This window comes from Bison bison, unplaced genomic scaffold (genome assembly GCF_000754665.1).
Source record: "Bison bison bison isolate TAMUID 2011002044 unplaced genomic scaffold, Bison_UMD1.0 scf7180017864456, whole genome shotgun sequence".
In the NCBI taxonomy this organism is placed as follows: Eukaryota; Metazoa; Chordata; class Mammalia; order Artiodactyla; family Bovidae; genus Bison; species Bison bison.
The window spans coordinates 4,858,672-4,884,099 of record NW_011495018.1 but is presented as its reverse complement, the minus strand read 5'-3'; the positions used below and the strand labels follow the sequence as shown (position 1 = coordinate 4,884,099).

Genomic DNA, 25,428 nt, shown 5'->3' with positions numbered 1-25,428 from the left:
TAGGGCGGGGGTGGGAGGGAGGGCCTGGCTCTGAGTGTCGGGCCCTTGTTTGTTTCACAGTTTCCTCTCTTTCCACGAGAGGACTTTCTTTACCTGTTTGGCTGTGTCTGATGCTGAGTGTCTCCATAGCCTTGACCATCATCTCTAATGGTTTTTCTGGGAGTAGTTGGGGTAGGCTGGGGCTTGGGAGCAGTGGGAGGTGCTGGGAGGGCAGAGAGAGGCAGGCTCCCTCCTGCATCCTGCCTTCTCTGCCAGGCCCCTTGGCCCACCCGCTTATGTTCCTCCAAGTCTCCGTCGTGAGAGTTTTCAGTGCATGAGTAGAACACAAAGGTGATATGTCGTGTCCTTCAGTCGCTGTTTTCCAAACTGCCTCACTGTGGTGCCGGCCCTTAAGATGCTCTGAACAGACCATTTTCCTCTCTGAATTTCAAGTGTGTTTCAGGGAATTGCCATCATTTGAAAGGCATGCTTTGCTTCCTGGAAACTGTCTAGACAGGTAACCAATTTTCACCAATTTGGAGGCAGCAGAGGCCTGTTCAAAGGATTGCCCCCTTCTTGCTGGGCCTCCTCACTATATGGCTATGCTGGTAAAAAGTGAAAAAAAAAGAAGTTCATAATTTAATTCGGATTTGTTCTTGCCAAGATTCCGGTAAGACTCCTCTGTTTTGCATGAGTCAGTTCCTAGCAAATGGGTTTTAGAAGGCTGAGGAGAGCACAGTGACTCCAAAGAAGCAGGCTTTGTTCTGGAAGGTGCTAATGGGTCCCCTTCTCTTTCTCTTGCTGTGTACTTAGTGCTACGTGGTCCTGCCACTGGGTCCCAGCTCCGGGGACCCCTGTGCTCTGCTGAGCGTCTCAGCCTGGCCTCACTCCCTGAGTCAGGGCGGCTCCTTGGCCCTTTGTCATCTTCCGGTTCCTTCCATCCTTGACCAAACTCTCCTGGGACCCTGAGTGCCCAGAATAGGGGAACCAGGATGAAACAGGTGTAGGAGGTCTCTCCAGGAGTGAGTCTTAACCACTGACAGGAGGGAGACAGGACGGAGCACATGACCCCTGCTTCCCCACGGTCTCCATCCACGGGCGCATCCTTGTGTAGTGCAGAGGGGGCTAGCTCCTCCCTCCAGAGGCCCGACTGACCGAAGGACTGAGGGCTTCTGCCCTCTGGGGACCGTTTGTGAGGCAGTCACACAGGAGGGAGGCTCCTGTCTAACCTGGTGGTGCTTAACCAGGGGCTGTTTGGGAAAGTCAGAGACATCGTTCAATTGTGACAGTGAGTCTGTCCGTGTATGTGTGTGTGTGTGCTGTGTAAGATTACCTGACATTTGATGGGCTGGAGCCAGGGGTCGTAAAAGTGGACCTGCCCAGTGAAAATGACCTGTGAGAAGCACGGTGAGACCTTTCCTCACTGTGGATGTTCTCCAGGGGAGGCATAACACGTTCTTTATCTGTTTCATTTTAATTCTAATAAAAGCAAGGTAGCATGCAATTTACCATCGAAAGTTTTTTAAGTGTACAGTTCAATGGTGTAGTTATATTCACTAGATCTCTATAAGGTTTTCATCTTGCAATACTTTAAACTCTGTCCCCATTAGAAACCACTCCCCAGCCCCTGCCCCTGGCCACAACAATCCTGCTTTTGGTTCCTGTGAGTTTGCTTTAGATATAAGTGGAATCATACAGCCCTTGACCTTTTGTACTGGCTTATTTCACTTAGCATAATGTCCCTCAAGTTCATCTGTCTAGTAGCGTGCATCAGAATCACCTTTGTTTTTGAGACTGACTTACGTTTCATGGTGTGTATCAACATGTTTTCTTTATTCATTCATCTGTGGATGGATGTTTGCATTGCTTCCACCTCTTGGCAGTTGTGTATAAGGCTGCAGTGAGTAGAGATGTGTCTATGTATCGTTCATACTCTGCTTCCATTTCTTTTGAATAAACACCCAAGATGGGATTGTTGGATCATATGGTAGTTCTCAAGAGTCTTCTCCAATACCACAGTTTGAAAGCAGCAGTTCTTAGGTGCCCAGTCTTCTTTATGGTCCAACTTTCACATCTGTACATGATTACTGGAGAAACCATAGCTTTGACTATATGGACCTTTGTGGGTAAAGTGATGTCTCTAAAGATGTGCAAGGAGATCAAACCAGTCAATTCTAAAGGAAATCAACCCCAAATGTTCACTGGGAAGGGCTAATGCTGAAGCTGAAGCTCCAATACTTTGGCCACCTGATATGAAGAGCCGACTCATTGGAAAAAACCTTGATGCTGGGGAATATTGAGGGCAGGAGGAGAAGTGGGCAACAGAGCATGAGATGGTTGGATGGCATCACCGACTCAATGGACATGAGTTTGAGCAAACTCTGGGAGATAGTGAAGGACAGGGAAGCTTGGTATGCTGCAGTCCATGGGGTCTCGAGGAATTAGACATGACTTAGCATCTGAACAACAACAATATGGTAGCTCTAGTTTTAATTTTTTGAGAGCCTCCATACTGTTTTCCTTGGAGAAGGCAATGGCACCCCACTCCAGTACTCTTGCCTGGAAAATCCCATGGATGGAGGAGCCTGGTAGGCTGCAGTCCATGGCGTCGCTAAGAGTCAGACAGGACTGAGCGACTTCACTTTCACTTTTCACTTTCATGCATTGGAGAAGGAAATGGCAACCTACTCCAGTGTTCTTGCCTGGAGAATCCCAGGGACAGGGGAGCCTGGTGGGCTGCCGTCTATGAGGTCACACAGAGTTGGACACAACTCAAGGGACTTAGCAGCAGCAGCAGCATACTGTTTTCCTTAATGGCTATACCATTCCCCTTCCCATCAACAGTGCACAAGGGCTTCAGTGTGTTTGCCCACACCTGCTATTTTTGGTTTTTTGATAGTAGCCATCTTTATGGATGTGAAGTAACATCTTACTGAGGCTAATTTGCACTAATGGTTAGTGATGTTGACCACCATTTCATGCCTATTGGCCATAACAAATAGATTTTTAAGAGTAGGAGCTTGCATTGGGTTCACTGAAGAATGCTTTCCTTGTTAACTTTTTGGTTTGGACTTTGTGATAGTGAAACCTGAAACTGCTCCATGAATCACTCCTCTAGTGATTTCCTCTGACTGCTCACTTGTCATTCAGGATTGCATGAACTGACGCGTTGGCGTTTGAGTTGGGGAATGCTATTTGAAAGACCAGAGTCTGCTTCAAGGAAGCTTGGTTACAAAGAGAAGAGGTATTTTTTGAGTTAAGACACAGAAGATGTAGGTAGTCTTGATTGAATGCGGTGTAAGGAACAGAAGCATTGTCTTTCGTTTTGTTCTGGATTCTTATGTGTCTAACTGTGGCTCAGACTGTCACATTCTGGAATCTCTCCAACGTGTTTCCATCATTTAACTGCATGAAGCCATCATGTCCAGTCATCTGCTCTGTTTAATTTATTCCTTATGAAAGATGCAAGCTCTGGTCCAGGGGCACCTCTTGGCTGAACTGGTCTTACTACACTTATCTGTATCAGGAAAGTTAAAAAAAACAGCAAAACTCATGGTTTCACAACCCTGAGGAAGGAAAGTGTGGTCAGAACTGAATCAAATGGACAGAAAACACTGAAACCAAAGTCCTAGAGAGAAAGAAATGAAACAGCTAAAAGAACCATGAAACGACAGGAAACGCTCAAAGTTTGCTAACTGCTTATGAGCCTGGTTCTTCTGAGCCTCTTTGGCCATGTCCCACATCTTCCAAAGATGGAACGTTGAAGTCTGAAAGGAGAATTTGTGGACCGTATATATTTTAACTTAAAACCTCCAAATGGAATCATTTTTATGCATATTCTGGAGAAATATGTAAATTAATAATTGCTTCATACATTATTCAAGAAAAACTTATTTTGTATCACCGATAGCTCTTGTAATCTTATATAAAGATATGCTAATGGGTTTAATTAAAATAATTATACTGAATAATGTAGCCTGAACTTTACCCTAAAATAGTGTCTATTAATCTTCATCAGTAGTAATATTTTTAGACAGAGAGACACTTACAACATTAAACCAATACTAGATGGAAAATATGTTTTTTTTTGTTTTGTTTTACAGTTTGGATTAAGTTGGCATTCTCATGAGATGCATGACAATTAAATTTGCTTAGAGAAGAGTATAAAATGTAATTTCTTTAACCTGAAGTGTTCCGGCAATTAGCAAACTTAGAGCATTTCCTGCCATTTCATAGTTCTTCTATGCGTTTCATTTCTTTGTCTCTACGACTTTGGTTTCAGTGTGTTTTCTGTCCATTTAATTCAGTTCTGACCACACTTTGCTTCCTCAGAGTTATGATATCATGAGTTTTTTTTTTAACTTTAAATTATACTTTATTGTTACCCTTCTCAGAGATGATTCTCTCTCTCTCTTTTAAGCTGTATAATTCATTTACAATGTTGTGTTAGTTTCAAGTGTACAGCATAGGGGTTCTGTTACACACACACACACGCCTATATATGCATGTATATTCTTTTTCAGATTCTTTTCCATGTAGGTTATTATAAGATACTGAGTATAGTTCCTTGTGCTATAAAGCCCTTATTGTTGATCTGTTTTATATAGGGTAGTGTGCTAGTTCCAAACTCCTAAATGACTCCTCCCTAATCCTCTTTGGTAACTACACATTTGCTTTCTATGAGTCTATTTTTGTTTTGTAGTAAGTTCTTCTGTATCAGGCTTCCCTAGTGGCTCAAGTGGTAAAGAATCTGCCTGCAAGGCAGGAGACCGGCTTCAATCCCTGGGTCAGAAAGAGCCCCTAGAGAAGGGAATGGCAACCCACTCCAGTATTCTTGCCTAGAAAATCCCCCGGTCAGAGGAGCCTGGTGGGCTACAGTCCGTGGGGTCACGAAGAGTTGGATGCGACTGAGTGACAAACGCTTTTCACTTTCTTTTATATCATTTTGTTTTAGATTCCACACATAAATGACAGCATATGACACTTGACCTTCTGTGTTTGACTTACTTCAGTTGATGTGACCATCTCCAGATCCATCCATGTTGCTGCAGATGGCATTATTTCATTTTCTTACTGATGAGCAGAATTCCACTGTGTATACACACCACATCCTCTTTATGCATTCATCTGGCAACGGACGTCTAGGTTGCTTATGCCTTGGCTATTATGGATAGTGCTGCTGTGAACAGTAGTGTGCCTGTATCTTTTTGGGTTAGAGTTTTTTATCTGTATAAATGCCCAGGAGTGGGATTCCTGGATCATAGGGTAAGTCTGTGGATACCATAAGTTCTTGATTGCCTGAATGTTAAGTGAGGATGCTAATATTAAGAGGGACACTCAGCAACTTGCTTGTCTTTTAAACACGAGTTGCAGGAAGAGGGACCCCTTCCAGGGCCTGAAACTGGGCTCTTGTCTAACACTCGGAAATGAAATGTCCGAGGAGACAAATGTGCTGACAAGGCAAGAGATTTTATTGGGAAAAGGCACCTGGGTGGAGAGCAACAGGGTAAGGGAACCCAGGAGAACTGCTCTGCCATGTGGCTCGCAGTCTCCGCTTTTATGGTGATGGGATTAGTTTCTGGGTTGTCCTTAGCCAGTCATTCTGACTCAGAGTCCTTCCTGGTGGCGCCCGCCATGTCCAGCCAAGATGGATGCCAGAGAGAAGGATTCTGGGAGGTGGTCAGACACGTGGTGTCTCCTTTTGACCTTTCCTGAACTCTTCCGGTCGGTGGTGACTTATTAGTTCCATGTTCCTTACCAGGACCTCCTGTCATAAGACAACTCATGGAAATGGTGACCATGGTGCCTGGCCAGGGTGGAGGTTTCAGTCAGCGTGCTTCCCCTAACAGAAGTAGAAATAGCTTTGCCACTGGCCCCAGTTTTGTTTCTTGTCTCTGTGTCTTGCAGCCTTTCAGTCCCTGCTCAGCGGTGCGGGGAGCCCTATTGTAGGTTTTGGTGGTAATTCACAGTTTTACCTAAAGCCTTTATGTGCCCAAGTCTGCAGGCAATTCAAGTGTGTGCTCTCAGTGTGTCAGTGGGTCATTTTTTTTCACTTGTGTTTGAGGCCCAAATACATTTAGAATTAGAGTCTCTTCTCACATGGACAGATCAAAGCCTTCCCAAGTTCAAAGAGAAATGCCAGCCAGGACTTAAGCTGCCATTTCCTTAATTTAGGTACATTTAAAGTCAAATCTGAAGGAACAAACTTCCTTAGAAAGCAAACATGGATAAGTTCATTGACGACTTAAAAAGCAGGAGACGAATACACAAAGCTGAAGACAGTGAGTTCGTCTACTTTCCTCTTGTGCTGGTCTCTGTTCCTGCTTAGACCCCATCCCAGGGGTGTGTTCGCCCAGGTTATGTGGTCCCCAGCTCACGCCCTCAGAGGGCACAGAGGAAGAGACCCTCCTCCAAGCTCAGCCCTGTGTCTTGGGCACGTCCCAGAGGCCCCATCCCCTCCCTGCCCCTCAGCCTCAGGGAACTGAGGCTGCCCCTCCGATGGCCCACAGGGAACCTTGCCAGGGCCTGGGTGGGGTCCCGGCCTCTCCCCTCCGATTCAAAACAGCCTTGCACATTCTGAGCAAGACTTTGTTTAAAAAAGAAACCGATTTACCAAAAGCAATGTAAAGAAAATAATAGCAGAAAACAGACCTCCCCAGTGCTCTGTATTCCTATTATCCTTCCTGTCTCTGAGAGTTGGCAAATGATTCTACACATTATTTACCACTTTAATCAGGACTTTATAAAGGTTTTCACTGAATGGAGAGTTTTGCACGTTGAAGAAGTTTGTTTTTTTTTTTTTCATGCCAACCATTTTTTGAAAGTCTTTATTGAATTTGTTATACTATTGCTTCTGTTTTATGTTTTGGTTTTTTACGCCTGAGGCATGTGTGGGTTTTAGCTCCCCCAACTAGGGATTGAACCCACACGCCCTGCCTTGGAAGGCCAGGGAAGGCCCCATGAAGGTTTGTGTGTTCACATTTGCACACAGCTGCATGCTCTCTGGTCTCCTCACCCAGGGGTGGCCCTGGCTGTCATCTGTGAGCACTTGTGATGAGTTGGGGGTGTCCCATCATCTCTGTGGGGATCCTCCACCCTCCTGACCGTCTTTGGAGGCTGCCCCGTTAACCACTGTTAGGCTGCATCCTTTCCCACTGGGAGGTATCTGGAAAGCCCTCTTCCTGAGTCCACACACTACAAGGCGCAGGCAACAGCTTGGCTCGGAGCTGGCGTGCTTGTCCAGGGTGGGGCCCCGGCTCCTGGGTGTCAGCCGCCTGCCTCCCTGTCCTGTCTGCACTGGGGACTTCCGTTTCTGGAGGTATCTTCTGCAGGTGAGATTCCTCCCAGCTGCCTCCGTCACAGGCAGGAGCCCTGCCTTGTCTGCCCGGAGCTCACATCTCAAGGGGCTCTTGAAGCAGCAGCCCCATGCACTTGAAAGAGACCTGAATTCAGTGGAGCAGCTGGACTCCACCAAGGAGCCCAGAGCCTTTTTCTGCAGGCGCAAGCAGAAACCCAAACACTTAGAGATCTCATCAAAGAACCAATATTAGAACTGGGCCAAACAAACTGGCTGGGCCCTTAGCGAGAGCGGGCGATGGCACGTGCTTTTTCAGGAGACCTAGGCTGCCCGGGGTGGGTAGGGGAACCTCAGGGTTCGCTCTGCCTCTTCTGGCAGCTGGTCAGCCTGGAGGGGATACATTTCGTGTATCAGCTGATATGGCCCATTTCTGTGCATGGAAAGCAGGGAGGGAGAGAGTCTTGAAGATGAAGGTGCTGTTGTGCAAAGGTCTGTCAGTCAGTGGAGCCTCCCTGGTGGCTTAGCCATAAAGGATCTGCCTGCCAAAGCAGAAGACCCAAGAGATGCGGGTTTGACCCCTCGGTCAGGAAGATGCCCTGGAGAAGGAAATGGCAACCCACTCCAGTATTCTTGCCTGGAGAATCCCACGGACAGAGGAGCCTGGGGGACTACAGTCCATGGGGTCGCAAAGAGTCGGACACGGCTAAGCAACTAAACAGCTGTCAGTTAGTGAGTCCTGGGGGTTCTACTGTGTCCAGGGTCCTTGGGCAGACCACAGCTGTGGGGCCCTGGTCTGGGGGAGACAGACACTTGGGATGCCTAACCTGGAATCTGTGTGCCTTGGAGAGAACGATGGCTAAGCTGAGGACTGAGAAGTCACCAAGGTAACTCTGTTTGGGGGCAAGGACACGAGGGATGGGAACAGTGGCCCAGGAAGAGGCAACGGCATGGACACAGCTCCGGAGTTAGCAGAGGGGCCCGGGACAGGGGGGCGACTGCGAGAGGCTCCACGTGGTTGGAGAGCGTCCTGCTGGTGGAGTTGGAGGCCGCCGACCGGGAGAGCTGGGGAGGAAGTGGGGCCAGGGCCTCGGAGGCTGCTGGGCAGTCAGGAGCAGGGCAGTGCCGCCCTCAGATGTCAGTTAGATTTGCCTCTTAGGAAAGCGGCTCCAGCTGCGAATGGGCCGTGACCTTGAGGGGCTCAGAGTGCCGGCGGGAGCTCCCTTGGGAGGGGGTGGCTTCCTGACAGAGGGACACAGAAGTGGCCTGGACCAGGGTGGGAGCTCTAAGAATGGAGAAAGCAGTAAAGGCAAGGTGTGTGGGATCAGGAGGATCTGCCAGGCTCTGTGATTGGTCCAAAGTGGGTTTTAGGGAAGACAGAGTAGGAGGCTGTGATCTGGGGGTTTCAGGGTGCAGTGCTCTGAGCCTGGAGCACCAGGGCATGGGGTGGGGTCTCATCTGAGGCAGGGGGTTTGCTGCTTCTGTGAGGCTGCCCTGAACCCAGCTGCTGGGTGTGTGTGTGTGTGTGTGTGTGTGTGTGTGTGTGTGTGTGTGTATGTATGTGTGGTGCTCAGGAGAGAGCTGACCCCAGAGACAGACACTAGGAGTCAAGCTGGATGGAGGGGGTCCTCCCCGGGGGTATGTGGACAAAGGCGAAAACTCTAGAATAGGACAGCTAGGACACCCACCTTTAAGGGAGGGGCAGGGGACAGAGGAAGGTGGCTGCCCCGGGAGGTGAGGGGTCACAACGGTGTCACGGGAAGTCACCTGGGGCCAGACCTGGTGTCCCCGGGGCCCGGGCAGGAATGGAGGTGGGGTGGCGGCTGAGGGCGGGTGCAGGGAGCCTGCGGGGCAGCTGCGGGGCGGCAGAACTGAGCCCTCAGCTTGGGAACCGTCTGAACAGGGCAGGGAGTTGCGGGGCGTGGGGCTCTGGGTGGTTTCAGGGTGCGCACACGTGTGACAGGAAGGGGCCGCTGGGGTGAGATCTGGGCCCCCTGGAGAGTGCCGGGTGGGAAACGTAGGCGGCCCTTGAGCAGACGGTGGGGCGGGGGGTCCCCTCCGTGGGGCCGGGGGCTGCCTCCCTTCACCTGGAAGCATGGGCAGAGGCCGGGCATCCATGTAGACATGTTTCGGCTTGAGTGGTGGGCAGGGCTGCCCGTCCCATTTTCTCCTGAGGGTTTTGGTTTCCCCTGAAGGCGGAGGTGAGCTGAGCGGGGAGGGGCTGGGATCCTGTGCTGGAGGAGAGACGAGAGAGGCTGAAGTGGTCACCACGGCAAAGCGAAGGGTGGCGTGGAGCCCAGGACCACCAGAGATGGGGAGCTGGAGATGGGGTGTGGAGGAGACACCCCCTGCCTTCACATCGTTCCATCTGCCCATCCTTGTTGTGTTCTCCTGGACCCATGTGGGTTTGTGTTCTTCTCTGATCTCTGTCATCCTCACGAACTGAGACATGACGTCCCTGGGATCCAGATCACCCGGAAGGATGCCCTGTTAACCAGCCTTTGGGGGTCATAGCGGGTCCAGCCCTCCCTCTGTGGGCGTCGCGGTGATGTCAGGTGGCAGAGCCTGGGAGCCCTGGGCAGCCGGGGGTGGACCACGAAGGCCCGCCTTGTTTGCCGCTGTCTGTCGGTCCTCGTGAGCTGGTATTTATCACCTGCTGCAGGCAGATGCTGCTTTGTGGGGTTCAGGATGAAAAGAGTGGTGCTGATGGGTCCTCTCCCCCCGGGGACCCTCACAAACTAGACAAGACAGTTTCAGGCCTGAGCGCTCAGCGGTGCAAACGTTTATTATTAAATGTCACAATAAATATCTTTCAGTTTTTCAAAGCAACTCCGAGGTAGTTGAAGCAGAACTTCGGAAACAGGAATGAAATTGTTTCCATTTAAGGTTCTTTTCAGAAGTTGCCTCTCGGAGCGGGGAGTTGGGATTCCTTGACCTAGCCGGCATTGAAGGACGGGGTTACCGCTGGGGGAAAAGGCACCAATAAGTCTGTTGTGCAGACTTTTTTTTTACAAATTATTTATGTATTTGTATTTTATTTTTGGCTGTCCTGGGTGTTGCTGCGCGTGGGCTTTCTCTTATTGCTGCTTGTGGGGGCTTCTCTTTAAGTGCCGTGTGCAGGCTTCTCATTGCAGTTGCTTCTCTTATTACAGAGCACAGGCTCTAAGGCACATGGACTTCAGCAGTTGGAGCTCATGGGCTCAGAAGTTGCAACTCCCAGGCTCTAAAACAGGCTCAGTAGCTGTGGTGCACAGGCTTAGTGGCTCTGAGACACGTGGGATCTTCCCGGACCAAAGACTGAGCCCGTGTCTCCTGCATTGGCAGGTGGATTCTTGTCCACTGAGCCACCAGGGAAGCCCTGTAGTGCAGACTGACAGGTAAACTTGGGTTCCCCAGCCTTGAGCATCTTGACCGTGGAGCGTGGAAGCTTTTGTGGGGTGGTTTCACTCTTACCCTGGAGGTGGATAGACTGGCTCCACAATCTGGCAAACGGCTTCACTTTCTCATCTGTGAAAGGCATTGGTGGAAGACCTCTCTCGTTTGGCCGTGCTGAGGGCTTATTGCCAGGAGAGGCAAGCTCCTAGAGAAGTGTCTGGCAATTACCGAAAATTCACAGGTGATACCAGAGGAAACCTGAACTCATCTTTGAAGTTATTTGAATCTGACCGCTTAACTCTTGGACACCAGTGTTAAAAGGTCCAAGAATCTCTCAGGCGTTTTCCATGGCTGTCCCTCCAGTTAATATATTTTTATTCATTTAAACATGTAAGGTATAGTTTGTACATGGTCATACAGGAGAGTTCTGCCCACCCCCTGCCTTCTTCAGTCCTTCACTAGGGATAAGCTCTCCCCAGACTCCATCCCCGGGAAGCCCCTGAGGTGTGCTCCCTCCCTCTAGTTGTGCCTTTTCTTGAATGTTCTAAAAATGGAATCAGTTTGAAGCTTTAAGCTTGTCTTCCATCTCAGAATGCACTTGAGTTTCATCCGTGTCAGATATAATAGCATCCTGGTATTTTTCATGACTGAGTAGTATTCCATTGTAGGGACTCACCTCTTGAAAACATTTGGGTTGTTTCTAGTTTTTGACAATTTCAAGTAACTGTACACATTCAGGCCGTCGATGCACAGAGTCAGACACGACTGAAGAGACTTCGCAGCAGCAGCAGTACACATTCAGACACAAGGTTTTGTGTGAGCCTGAGTTTGCATTTCCGTGGGGCCCCTCTCAGGAGTGTGATTGCTGGGCTGCGTGGGGAGTGCTTTCTCAAACTTGCAGATCCAGTTTGCTTTCAGACCCGTAGCATCTGCAGAAAGCACATGGTATGGTCAGATTTTTAGTTTTATTTTATTTTGGCTTAGCGATTCTAGTAGATGTTAGTGGGATCTCTTTGTGGTTTTAATTTGCATTTCCTTGGTGGCCAGCTTGTCACATACCTATTTGTCACCCACGGATCTTCTTTGTAAACAGCGCCTCTTCAAAAAATCATTGGCCTATTTTGGGTGGAAGATTGCTTTCTTATTATTGAGTTTTAAGAATTCTTTGTATATGGTGGATATAAATCTTTATCATATGTGTGATTTGCAGTTATTTTCTCCTAGTGTGTGGTTCATCTGTTGTTGTCTCAGCAGAAGTTCTTTTGAAGAGCAGAAATTCTTTATTTTGATGACATATAATTGATTAATTTTTTTTTCTTTTATGGACTATGCTTTTGTCATGTGAAAGAAATCTTTGCTTAGCCCAAATTCACAAGTATCTTCTTCCATTTTATAGTTTTTAGAATAGAAGATCTATGGGTCTAAGTTCCATTTAAAGTGAATTTTTATATAGGGAGTGAGGTGTGGAAGGAATTTCATTTGGTGCTGGAGGAGGGGGCGCCTTTGTCCCTTTGCTGCAAACCAGTCGACCATATATACTCAGGGTATTCTTTTAAAAATGGGTTTGTGCCTACTTGCTTTTCGAAAACAATGCTGACAACTGTTTTTGGTAATAGGTGTGGCACTATCTGTTCATCCAGTGCTCTTTTCAATTAGATTCTGAGCTTTATTGCAGCCCCTGGAGGTATTTGGATGAAAATAGTTTCCCTCCATTTCGTTCAGGAAGGGGGTGCCCAGCCTGATAGAAGGAGTCCTTTAGCGTGACAGGCAGGGGTGGGGGGCAATCCCAGCCAGGGTCAGGACTCTAAAATTCCAGGACTTTTCCCCAACCAGCTATAAATGATGGGCACTGAGGCTCTGGCTTCCCACCATATATTCCCCCCTTGCCCCCCCACAGAACTAAATTTTAATTCTAGCTCAGCTCAGTACTAACTGCGAGATCAGGGGCAAAGTCATTACCATCCCCATTGTCAGTTACCTTGCCTTCCAACACAGCTAACTCCCTGTAGGATTTATGTTGAAATTAAAGATAAACTATATAAGGATTTAGCACAGTGCAGGGGCTTCCCAGGTGGGGGCTCAGTGGTAAAGAATCCACCTGCCAACGCAGAAGAGATGGGTTCAATCCCTGGGCCAAGAAGATCCCCTGGAGGAGGAAATGGCAATCTGCCTGGAAAATCCCACGGACAGAAGAACCCGGCGGGCTGCAGTCCATGCAGTTGCATGGAGGCAGATACGACTTAATGGCTAAAGCAGCAGCAGCAGCATAGTGCAGGGCATGTATTAGAATCTATCGTTATTACCGTCAATTTATTTTTTGAAAGTAGGGTTTCCTAGAAGATATGGAATATAAATATGGGAAATAAAGGTACTAAAGAAGAAAATGATTCCAAGAGACCTAGATATACAGGCAGTCATTTTTGGAATGGAACAAAGGCAGTCACTGTAATTGTTGACAGTGTGAGGCTGCAGTGCATCTGATGGCTTGAGGGCACAGGTATTCTTTTGCTATAACTTCCTTAGAGTTAAGGAGAAAATCACATAAAAGCTTATTAGCGCAGTATAGGCATTCATTGGCAACCCACTCCAGTACTCTTGCTTGGAGAATTCTGTGGACAGAGGAGCCTGACCGGCTGCAGTCCATGGGGGTCGCAAAAAGTCGGACACAACTGAGCGACTAACTTTCAACTTTCACTTCTCAGGCATTCAGTGAGCAAGCGGAGAATATTGGCTTTAGCTAATGCTGTTGTTATTATTATGTGTCAGGATAACCATGTAATAAATCTCCATTGTTCTGTGGATCAGAGGCTTTTTATTACCCCCTCTATTTCTGTTGTGTTTAACCATCATCTGGAAAGTGTTGCCTTCTTGATCTGCCTCTGGTTCTTCATAGTGATTGCAATTTTGTATTCACATTTGCCAAACTGCATGATGCCCAGCCTTCTTCTCTGTTCTTGGTTTGCAGGGGGCAGCGCTGAAATACTTGCCAACTATTGTCAACGATGTGAAATTGGTATTTGATCCCAAAGAGCTCAGGTAAGGAGCACCCAGGGCGAAGGCTTCCCCCATACCATGCTTGGACTCCTTTAGTTCATGGGATGCCCAGGGTTCTGGTTCATGTCCATGAAGGTCTGTGCCCTGGATCCTTCTGGAACATGTTCTAGCTCATTATGTGAAAGAGGAATCATTTATCAACAGTCACAATAGTTTCTTTAGAAGATTAATTTTAGCTTCACGCATTAAATAATACAAATTTGGCATTTTGCATCCTTTAGAGTTGAAAATTCAATATGTGGTTCTTGGGTTTGGGTTTTGTTTTCAGAACCTAAACGTTTTGACACAGGAACTTTAATGTTCGCGTCTCACCTCCTCCACACAGCTTCTCTCCCGGGGGTTCCTGACCAAGAGCAGTGAACCTCAGACAGAGGAGCCAGAGGTTGTCAGTTCAGGTTATAGTAAAACCAAAACCAAACCAAACCAAACTCCAGGCAAGGTGGACATTGGCTGTCAGACCTCGGAGTCACGCTGGCGATGGTGTCCTTCCTTTCAGCTTTCAGTATTGCTGCCATCGCTGTCTAAGCCCAGTCTCGGGTGTATACCATGCAGACGTCACTGCATTTGGAAAAGAGGTGTCGTGAGCAAGTGGGTCCATGGCCTCTGTGACCCCAGACATCACAGCACAGTCCTCGTCTGATCCTTGATTGGATTTTCTTAAGATTAATTGATTTATTTTAATTGGAGGCTCATGACTTTACAATATTGTAGTGGTTTTTGCCATACATTGACATGAATCAGCCATGGGAATACATGTGTCCCCCATCCTGAACCCACCTCCCACCCCATCCCATCCCTCAGGGTCATTCCAGTGCACTGGCCCTGAGCGCCCTGTCTCATGCATCGAACCTGGACTGGCGACTTGATTTAACATTTGATACAGTAAACTTATCCCCAGGTGATGGCACCATTTGACTAGCCAGCAAAGCCCACCTAAATACTGGTAAAGGGCCATGTGTCCCCTGGGTGGTTAAACGGAATGAAAAGCGGTCATCCTTCCTGCACTTTATGTCCACCGTAGGTCACTCCTGCCCTGGGAGTGAGGGGCGAGGGGCTCCTGGGGAGCTGCTCGCCTCATGAGTCATCTCGTGTCTGATGTGCCCGCGGATTTAGCGTCCCGCGTGGACACATTTGTTTGCGGCCCCCGGACACCAACAGTGCCAGTTCTAGCTTAACAGGCACTCGATGAGAAAAGGAGGAACAAATGGGCCCTTGGGCACCGTGTCTGCCCACTTGGGTCTCTGCACACCCGGCTCTCAGACAGTGGTCCAGGCAACAGCAGCCCCAGCAGGTCCGGGGACTTCCTGAATGTCAGGCTCTTTCCCAGATCTTCTGAATTAGAAATTGTGGTGGGGTCCAGCCATTTGGTTTCAAAGATCCGTCCAGGTGCTTCCAATGAATGCTCCTGTTTGAGAACCTCAGATATGGAGAAAACGGGATGAACAAGGAGCTGAGGTTGGGTGGGTCATGGCCTCACTCTGGGCTGCCTTCCTGGGGCTCACGGGCCAGGCCTCCACTCATTACGGGGGTGACTTCGATGTTCACAGCTGGTGCATGTGCCTTGTGCCTGAAGACCACCGCCCCCCGCCTTCCCCAGGACCAGTGCCATCTGCTCTTGGGCCCTTGACTCTTTCTGCCTGCGTGGGTTCCTCTTCAATGACTTTGAAAATCATGGATGTGTTTTTCCTTCTTTGGAAGACTGAGTCATGTTGTGATGATACAGAAGAAATCACAGAGGAGAATAGCTTAGAGTTATAATGATTCCATGATGATCTGGATCCTTCCGGTTATCTTTTGTGCATGCACGTGCACGCACACACACAAACACACACACACACCCACAAACACACACACACCCACATACACCTCCAAATGAATTCCGCATTACATTTTGTAGCTTACGATAGACTTCCTGTGCTGAAGACATCTTGTTTTCCCACATCCCGAAGGAGACTTCTACACCATTACCATAATCTTGTGTCAGAACAGTTTCATCACCCCAGTAAGATTCCTCATGCCCGTGAAGAGTCGCTGCCCACTTCCACTCCAGTGCTCGGCAATGCTAATCTTGCTGTCTGCATAGGTTTGCCTTTTCTGGGCATTTCATATAAATAAGTGAAGTGAAGTCATCAGTCGTGTCCGACTCTTTGTGACCCCGTGGACTGTAGCCTACCCGGCTCCTCAGTCCATGGGATTCTCCAGGCAAGAATACTGGAGTGGGTTGCCATTTCCTTCTCCAGGGGATCTTCCCAACCCAGGGATCGAACCCGGGTCTCCCACATCGCAGGCAGACGCTTTAACCTCTGAGCTACCAGGGAAGCCTTCATATAAATAAAGTCACACAATACATGGCCTTTTGTAGCAGGCTTCTTTCACTTAGTGTAATGTGTTCAAGGTCTGTGAATGTCAGAGATTCATTTTTTTAATGGGTGAAGTGCTTCTGCATTCATCAGTTGATGGACCTCTGGGTTTTTCTATTTTTCATGTGTAATGGGTAATGTTTCTTTGATTCATGCACAGGGCTCTGTGTGGAAATATATTTTCATTTCTTCTGTGTGTGCACCTAGAGGTGGAAGTGCTGGGTCTGATGGTAACTATGGTAACATGTTCAGGAACCACCAGACAGAATTCCCAAGTGGCTGCACCGTGCTGCATTCCCAGCAGCATGGTATGAGGGTACCGGCTCCTTCACATCCTAGCCAACACTTGGTATTGGTGCTCTTTTGAATTATGGCCATTTTAGTGGGTGTGAAATGAAAAATAACATCATAAAGCATCATTCTTTTGGGTGAGATTTTGGTCCATATTAATGGGCCTCATTCAGCTTTCTGGTGGCATTCAGTGACCATTCAGTGAGCTCACGTCTCAGTACGGGTCTTGTATTCTGTTGGGTCATTTTGTAGTATATCCTTCAACTCTCTCCCTTGGCTTTTTCCTTTTACAGCAAAATGTTTACTGATTTCATCCTAAATGTTCCCGTGGGTTTGCTGACCATTCAGAAGCTGTATTGCTTGATTGAAATAATTCACAGTGACCTCTTCACACAGCATGGTGAGTGAAACCCTGAGAATCACTAAATTGTCACATTAATCATTGTCTGAAGACCTTGACCCTTCTGAATTCTCTCTTTGTCAAAAGGAGTGGGGAAGTTGCCCCCAATTAAAACAGCTCCGTTACAAGAAAGGAAGATTTAGCCCTTGCCAGAGAATGGTAATTGACATCTACTGTAGGTAATAGATCATTGAGAAATGAAGGCCAGTCCTCGTAGTTTGGAATTTAGGTGTATACCAAGGCCCTCGGATAATCAGCATACATTGTAGCCTCTAAGATGTGTGATTATCTATCCTGGGGAGGCAATCACTGACTTCCATTGAGATGATTGCAATGAAAAGTTTCAAATTTTCTTTCAACCTCGAAGTAATGGTTCTGTCTTAGCCTGAACTTAGCATTTTGTGACAGGGCTTCCTCAAACCCAACGCAAAGGAGAAAGAATTTGAATGACTCCTCAACTCATTTATCCTGAGGACACTTTATATTTCCACATGTTATCTCCCTACCCTTTTCTATTAATCACTTTCTTTCTGTTTGGACAGATTGAATTAATATTTTACACTTGTCAAGAAGTTTTATTGAAAGCTTAAGACCTTTGCATAATCCCACGGTCTTCCTCATTTATTGGAGGGAGACGGGAAGACTGTTGAGTGACTTTCTGATGGAACGGCATACATTTTTTCTGCTCCATTTCTGTCCTGCTGTTTGGCTTTTCCTTTCATTTTCTTCTGTCCTCATGTGTGGTATTGTTCCAGAGATGGAGCAGCTCAGTTTCCTGTGGAGGACTCAGTGTGTCTGGTTAATCGTTTGTTCCATCTGGACCACTGGAACCTATGTTTTTAATCTTATTTCTTGATTTAACTTTATCCAGTTCCCTGTAGTCTATACTTATAGCTAAGGCTTAGGTTAAGAGGAAATGTTAAGACTTCATCAGAGTGGGAGTGTTTTTCTGGAGAAAGCACATGAAACCAAGAAGTGAGTGGCTTTCTGCAGCCCTTCAAAACATCGTTCTCTGTTTGTCACTTGCATAAAAGAAAGTCAACTCTGCTACCACTGCTTGCGACTCAGAGCTCACACAGCTCCTTAAACCGGTAATCCGACTGTCCATGTTTCAAGCTGTCCTTGGAGGGCTGGGTATTGAATTGCTCGTTCTTCAGGTGTTACTAAAGCTTGGGGACTCTTTGTGGCCCTTGGCGCGGGGCGTGTGGTAGAGGTGATTTGTGAAGACGCGGCCTCAGTGTTTCTTTCCATATAAACTAGACTTGATGCCACAGCAGGTAAAAATCCCCTGAAAATTTTATATCTGGACCTTATTAGACAGATTATTAATATCTCTTCTTCCAGCCATCCAACCTGAAGACACAAACACACACACACCTCTACCACTATTACCATCAACTTTTTTGAGTTAACGATTGTCAAAAAGTAACAATTATTAAGGATTAATTGTACTTGGCTTCCCTGGTGGCTCAGATGGTAAAGCGTCTGCCTGCAACGCGGGAGACCTGGGTTCGATCCCTGGGTCGAGAAAATTTCCTGGAGAAGGAAATGGCCTCCACTCCAGTACTCTTGCCTGGAAAATCCTGGTAGGCTCCTCTGTGCATGGGGTTGCAAAGAGTCGGACATGACTGAGTGACTTCACTTCTTTTCGTACTTGGCTTTTACTGAGTGTTTTATAGGGAAGACCTTCTTGCAGACAAATGATGACTATTTCAAAATCTCTGTTGAACACTCTTGTCCCACATGCCAAATGAATGAGGTCCTTTTGAGTAACGACCTAAGGCGTAAACAGTTCAGTTAAACATACTAAAATAGATCTTCTTTTAAGAATGTATTTCAGGGAAGTGCTTTCTTCTGTGGAAACTTACACATGTTTTTTAGCTAGTAGATTGCGCGAAGGCAAACGTAGGATTTGCTTTTGAGGATTATGTCAGTCTGTGTGTTTGGCAGTTGCTCTCTTTACTGTTCTCGATTTCTGTTCTCATTCTTGTTTTATAAGTCTTTTTTTTTTTTTAAATCTTAGACTGCCTTAAGCCTTGTTTTAGAAACATGGAGCATAAAAATAAATATTTAGCTTTGTTTGACAGGGAATTACCAGGGTATATCATATTTTAGAATGATCAACTTAGTATCTTTCTAGATATTACAAAGGTTGGAATTGAATCTCAATAGCCAGATGTACCCGAGCTAGTCAATGAGATCGCAGGAAATAAATGAATCCAGAATTATTATGGGCAGTGATGAATGAGCCAAAAGTAGCCTGAAGCTTCATGTCTTACAAGAAGCTCCAGAACTGTCCCATTATTAGATGGTCTCTGAGCCATAACTGGCTCCCCAAATGTACTTCCAGACGCTCTCTGGCTGCCTGGAAGCATTTCAGAATGTGCTGTCTGATGTGAAAATGGGCCCGTGTATAGGCTGTGAGTTTTCACAATCTTTCTGGGTAAAGACAGCAAAGACAACCTTGATTTTTCTCACCTCAGGCTCCCTGCATCTTCGGAGTTACCAAGAGCCATCTTACCTCCTTGTCAGGAAAGATATAGCACTGGAAATCTTCCAGTTGGTCTGTTCTTACAATGTCATTACTTGTGCAAAATCTTCTGTGCCACATTTGGTATAAATATTTAAAGGCAAACCATTTTCTGATGAGATATGATGGCTGTGAGTGTCTTCCCTTGTTCCGTTTCTTGTTAACTTGTAAAAAATGTAGTTGTCCATGTCCTCTTTCCTGATCCAAGTGGAATCACTCAAACTAGCTCCCTTTGTGTCTAGATCTTTAGAATGCGTTCTGGCCAGATTTGGCAGCGCAAGCTGCGGACTGCGCTGGATGGTCTGCGTTCTCGGGGGGTGTGGTTGGAGGGCTCCCTGTCTGGCTCCTCTGGCTCCCCTGTTGGGCTCCGGGGGTGAGTCTTTGCTCATCAGCATGCGTGTTGGTTCTCTCATAGCAGAGACTCTGTGGCTTTGCTCCAAAACGCTTCTTTCCATCTCCCTCCAATATCAAAGATATTCCAGTCTCACTTTGATGGGAATAGCAAGCTGATTTGGGTGCAGTGAGGCTGGCAGTGAATTCTGAGAGTGGCATTGCCCCTCTGCAGGAAAGCCTTCCCTTGCCAGGTGTGGGTCCCAGCTGGCCAAGGCTTACAGGGTGCAGGTTAGCTCAGCCTGCTCCTCTTCTGTCCCCTTCAAGGACCTGGAATCAGAGGATCCAGCTGAGTTTGTTAGGCTACAGCAGGAAAGGTGTCTTTTGGCAAAGACAGTTGTGTTTGGCCCGAACCAGTCTGGAGATTACGGGCACTGTCGCTGCCATCTGTTCACAGCTATACGAGTTGCAGTGCTCCTTCTGAGTCAGGTCCTCATAGCTCCTGTTACTTCCGTATCCTCTACCCTGATCCGAAGGAAACTGGAGTTCTTTACAGAGCTGTCCTTCCCACTGCTCCTTAACAGTTGCCATCCCTATAAGACTATACCTCCTTGGCAGAACGGAGGATGTATTTTGCATTGTAGATGCAAGCGTGGCTGTGGATTTGAGTTCTGGCGTCTGTATTCGGGAAACAGAGCTTGTAATGTAGAAATCTCCCCCCAGTATAAGAAGGCTATTCAGAAGCTGGAGCGTGGACCTGGCCATCCTGCGTGTGGGCTGTAGTAGATGGCTGATGGCATCAGTGTCTCAGCCCCTCCGGAGGCCTCCGGAGAACTCAGAGCTCAGGGTTGGCTGTCGGCCACATCAGCCTTTTCTCTGTGTTCTGCCTGTCTCCCTTTGCTTTGTTTACAAAAGGAAATGAATGACTGGCGCTTGCATCATTTCTTCTATAAATGATTTTGTGTGTGTTAGTCACTCAGTTGTATCTGACTCTTTTGTGACCCCATGATCTGTAGCCCGCCAAGCGCCTCTGTCCATGGGATTCTCCAGACAAGAATACTGGAGTGACCTGCCATTCCCTTCTCCAGGGGATTTTCCCAACCCAGGGATCGAACCTGGGTCTCACACATTGCAGGCAGATTCTTTACTGCCCGAGCCACCAGGGTAGTGATTTTGCTTCCTCATTATTAAAGAACTACATGTTTCTGAGCTCCTTTCTGTAATGAGGGCAGGCAGCCTGTAAGAGGATTGCGAGCGTGTGTGGACTTTGTGATCAGATTGCCTGCATTCACATCCTGCCTCTGTGACCTGCTAACTCAGTGACCTCTGCTAAGTTACCCTCCAGGCTTCAGTTTCTCCAGCTGCCCTTTTCTTCTTGCCAAGACTACATTACCTGCAGATTGATACATGTGTGATACTGAGATCTGCACTCAGCATTTAATGCACGTTCAATAAATGTTAGGCCCGTGTCTTCATTTTTGTTGAAGATTTCATAGAAAAATAGCAGATGAGAACTTGTCCTCGTTGAGGAAGGTATTATCATGTCAAATACATGATGAAAGAAAATTGGTGAAAGAAGATAGATTCAGATCAAATACTGAAAGGGATTAAATAGGGAGCTTCCCCCGCGAGGCGCTCAGATCACCGTGCAGAGCATACCCCAGACGTGCTGCCCCATGGCCCCTCTTGCCACTCTCCACACTGTGTGCTCACTGTCCAGTTTTCCTTTTTGGCTTGTTTTTTGTGGTCCTTCCTTAAAATGAGAGGGCTTTGAGCATGGCCCTGTTATTTTTCTATTGCTGCTGCCTAGAACAAGGCCTTCAAGCCAGTTCAAATATGAACTGAGAACTTCCACATGTTCAAGCTGGGTTTAATAAAAACAGAGGAACCAAAGAGCAAATTGCCAACATTTGTTGGATCATAGAGAAAACAAGAGAATTCCAGAAGAACCTCTACTTCTGCATCATTGACTACGGGAAAGCCTTTGACTGTGTGGATCACAACAAACTGTGGAAATTTTTTAAAAAGATGGGAATACCAGACCACCTTAGCTGTCTCTTGAGTATGCAGGTCAAGAAGCAACAATTAGAAACAGACATGGAAAAACGGACTGGTTCAAAATTGGGAAAGGAGAATGTATATTGTCTGCTTATTTAAATTCTATGCAGAGTTTGTCATGCGAAATGCCAGGTTGGATGAATTGCTTCCCTGGTGGCTCAGCTGATAAGGAATCAGCTTGCAATGCAGGAGACCCCCATTAAATCCTTGGGTCAGGAAGATCCACTGGAGAAGGGATAGGCTATCCACTCTGGTATTCTTGAACTTCCCTGGTGGCTCAGCTGGTAAAGAGTCAGCCTGCAATGCAGGAGACCTGGGTTCGATCCTTGGGTCTGGAAGATCCCCTGGAGAAGGGAACGGCTACCCACTCCAGTATTCTGGCCTAGAGAATTCCATGGACTGTATAGTCCATGGGGTTGCAAAGAGTTGGACACGACTGAGTGACTTTCACATGAATCACAGGCTGGAATCAAGATTACTAAGAGAAATATCAACAACCTCAGACATGCAGATGACACCACCCTAATGGCAGAAAGTGAAGAGGAACTAAAGAGTCTCTTGATGAAGGTGAAAGAGGAAAGTGAAAAAGGTGGCTAGAAACTCAACATTGAAAAAACTAAGATCATGGTACCTGGTCCCATCACTTCATGGCAGATAGAAAGGCAGAAAGTGGAAGCATTGGCAGATTTTATTTCCTTGGGCTCCAAAATCACTGTGGATGGTAACTGCAGCCGTAAAATTAAAAGACCCTTGCTCCTTGGAAGGAATGCTATGACTAACCTAGACAGTGGATTAAAAAGCAAAGATAACACTTGACAACAAAGCTATGTAAAGTCAAAGCTGTGGTTTTCCCAGTAGTCATGTATAGACTTGAAAGTTAAACCATAAAGGATGCTGACAGCCAAAGAATTGTTGCTTTCTAATTGTGGTGCTGGAGATGACTCTTTAGAATCCCATGGACTGCAAGGATATCAAAGAAGTCAATACTAAAGGAAATCAATCCTGAATATTCACTGGAAGGACTAATGCTGAAGCTGAAGCTCCAGTGCTTTGACCATCTGATGAGAAGAGCTGACTCTTTGGAAAAGACCCTGATGAGGGGAAAGGTTTAAGGCAAAAGGAGAGGGTTGTGGTAGAGGATGAAATGGTTAGGTGGCATCATTGGCTCAGTGGACATGAATTTGAGCAAACTCTGGGAGACAGTGCAGGACCGAGGTGCCTCGTGTGCCAGTCCATGGAGTTGCAAGGATTTGGTAGTGATTTGGTAGCAACAAAACAGGGCTTGGCTCATGATGCATATTTATTGAATGTTCACGTCCAGCACGTCTTTCCCTGGGGAGCGTTGCAGAGAAGAAAGCATGACTCTTTACCAGCTGAGCCACCAGGAAAGTTCAAGAATACCAGAGTGGATAGCCTATCCCTTCTCCAGTGGATCTTCCTTACCCAGGGATCAAATGGGGGTCTCCTGCATTGCAGGCGGATTCCTTACCAGCTGAGCTACCAGGGATACAATTCATCCAACCTGGCATTTCACATGATGAACTCTGCATAGAATTTAAATAAGCAGGGTGACAATATACATACTCCTTTCCCAATTTTGAACCAGTCTGTTTTTCCATGTCTAACTGTTGCTTCTTGACCTGCATACTCAGGAGACAGCTAAGGTGGTCTGGTATTCCCATCTCTTTAAAAAATTTCCACAGTTTGTTGTGATCCACACAGTCAAAGGCTTTCCCGTAGTTGATGATGCAGAAGTAGAGGTTCACTTGCTCTAAGGGAGGGGAAGTCCTGTGTTTGCATGGGGGAAGGTGGCCTTCTCTCCCTGTCTAGGCTCTGAGTGGGTTGATCATGGAGTGGGGAGGACCTGTCTTTAAGGAGAAGGAACAGAAGGAGAGAAGGAAGATGGTGAGAGCCTTGAGATATGGAGGGTCATCTGTGAGCAGTTGTATAAAATTAAGGTCTTGGTCTTTTTGCTTTTGATTTTATTATTTCCCTGTTTTGTGGAAAGAAGACATTCAACAAGGGACAGTTCAAGATGGCTTTTGGTTAAAATTACAAAGAAACTTGAACAGACAGGAAAATGAGAAGAGTGTAATAACGAATGCCTATGTACCCCTCACTGGGCTTCAAATGCTAATAAGTCATAGTCCCGTTTTTTATCTCTGTACTTCTCCCCTAGATATTTTTATTTTTAAATATATTTTATTGAAATATAGTTGACTTACGGTGTTGTTCATTACTGCTGTACAGCCAAGTGATTCAGTTACACACACACACACACACACACACTACATTTGTTGCTGTTCAGTCGCTCAGTCGTGTCTGACTCTGTGACCCATGGGCTGCAGCATGCCAGGGTCCTCTGCCCTTCACTGTCTTTTTCATGTTCTTTTCCATTATGGTTTATTCCTAGGATATTGCATATAGTTCCCTGTGCCATGCAGTAGGACTTTGTCGTTGATCCATTCTATGTCTAATAGCTTGCCTCAGCTCATCCCAAATTCATCCCAACTAATCCCAATCCATTCCTCCCCCCACCCTCCCCCAGATAGGTTGAAGCAAATCCTAGCCTTCACAGTGTTTCGGGAAGGTGGCTTTTCAAATGTGACCTTGTAGTCAGAGTAGATGGCATTGTTTCAGAAGAGGGACGAGGTGTGGAGGGGCTGGTCCCTATGCTGATGTTAGGAACCCACCTGGGCTGTTCCCGCTCCTGGTCCCCGGCTAAGAGGAAGGGCTCGTGCTCTTTATCCTGCCCTCTGTGGACAGCCAGGGAATGGGCAGGAATGGCTCCAAGCATTGTCTAGAGATATGATCTGACTACTTGAAAGCTGGTTAAATAGATTATGTGCTTCACAAAAAGGTAACTCTTCCAAATAACCTGTGGCATGGAGTGAGCAGACTTTTAAATCAAGTTAAAATAGAAGGAAAGGTCAAAGCGTCATCCTTTGTGTATTTGTAGCTTCGTTCCCATGTGATTACATAGTTGCTCACCTATCTGACAAAAGCTGTGAAGATTAAAGCTTCCATCCTATTATAGAAATGAAAGGTTGCAGTGTAATTAAATTAACATAAACACAAGGACACCATGGTTTGGGATTTATGCTGACAAAAATATTTCACATTAATGTTATAAAAACTGGAATAAAAGAAATCAAGTTGAGATAGCATTGACTTAAATTTGTCAAGCACATTGGGCATACTTGCAAACAGCTCAAGTGGGAGACATTCTGTTACCCACATGGGCTCCTTTCCGCTGTGCTTCTGCACCTGAGACCTGGGGAAAGCTCATTCCAGTAACACTGAATCTCCTTGCCTTTCAGGATCTAGTTTTTTTATATTCTCATATTGAAAGTGACAGAAGTAACTGACAGATTTTCTTTCAGTTCAGTTCAGTCCAGTTCAGTCGCTCAGTCATGTCTGGCTCTTTGCGACCCCATGGACTGTAGCACGCCAGGCTTCCCTGTCCATCACCAACTCCTGGAGCTTGCTCAGAGTCACATTCCTTGAGTCAGTGATGCCATCCAACCATCTCATCCTCTGTCGTCCCCTTCTCTTCCTACCTTCAGTCTTTCCCAGCATCAGAGTCTTTTCCAAAATGTCATTTCTTTACATCAGATGGCCAAAGTATTAGAGCTTCAGCTTCAGCATCAGTCCTTCCAATGAATATTCAGGACTGATTTCCTTTAGGATTGACTGGTTTGATCTCCTTGCAGTCCAAAGGACTCTCAAGAGCCTTCTTCAACAACACAGTTCAAAA

At 46.7% G+C, this 25,428-nt stretch overlaps 1 protein-coding gene across 1 annotated transcript in view; it reads left to right on the top strand.

Annotated features, from left to right (window-relative positions):
- The window catches only part of DOCK1 (dedicator of cytokinesis 1), a 570,389-nt gene that overhangs the window by 180,821 nt on the left and 364,140 nt on the right, over positions 1-25,428 (top strand). Inside the window, exons 24-25 of the mRNA XM_010859569.1 lie at positions 13,614-13,684; positions 16,647-16,753. Of these exons, the coding sequence (XP_010857871.1) occupies positions 13,614-13,684; positions 16,647-16,753 (178 nt within the window). The remainder of the gene's footprint in view (positions 1-13,613; positions 13,685-16,646; positions 16,754-25,428) is intronic.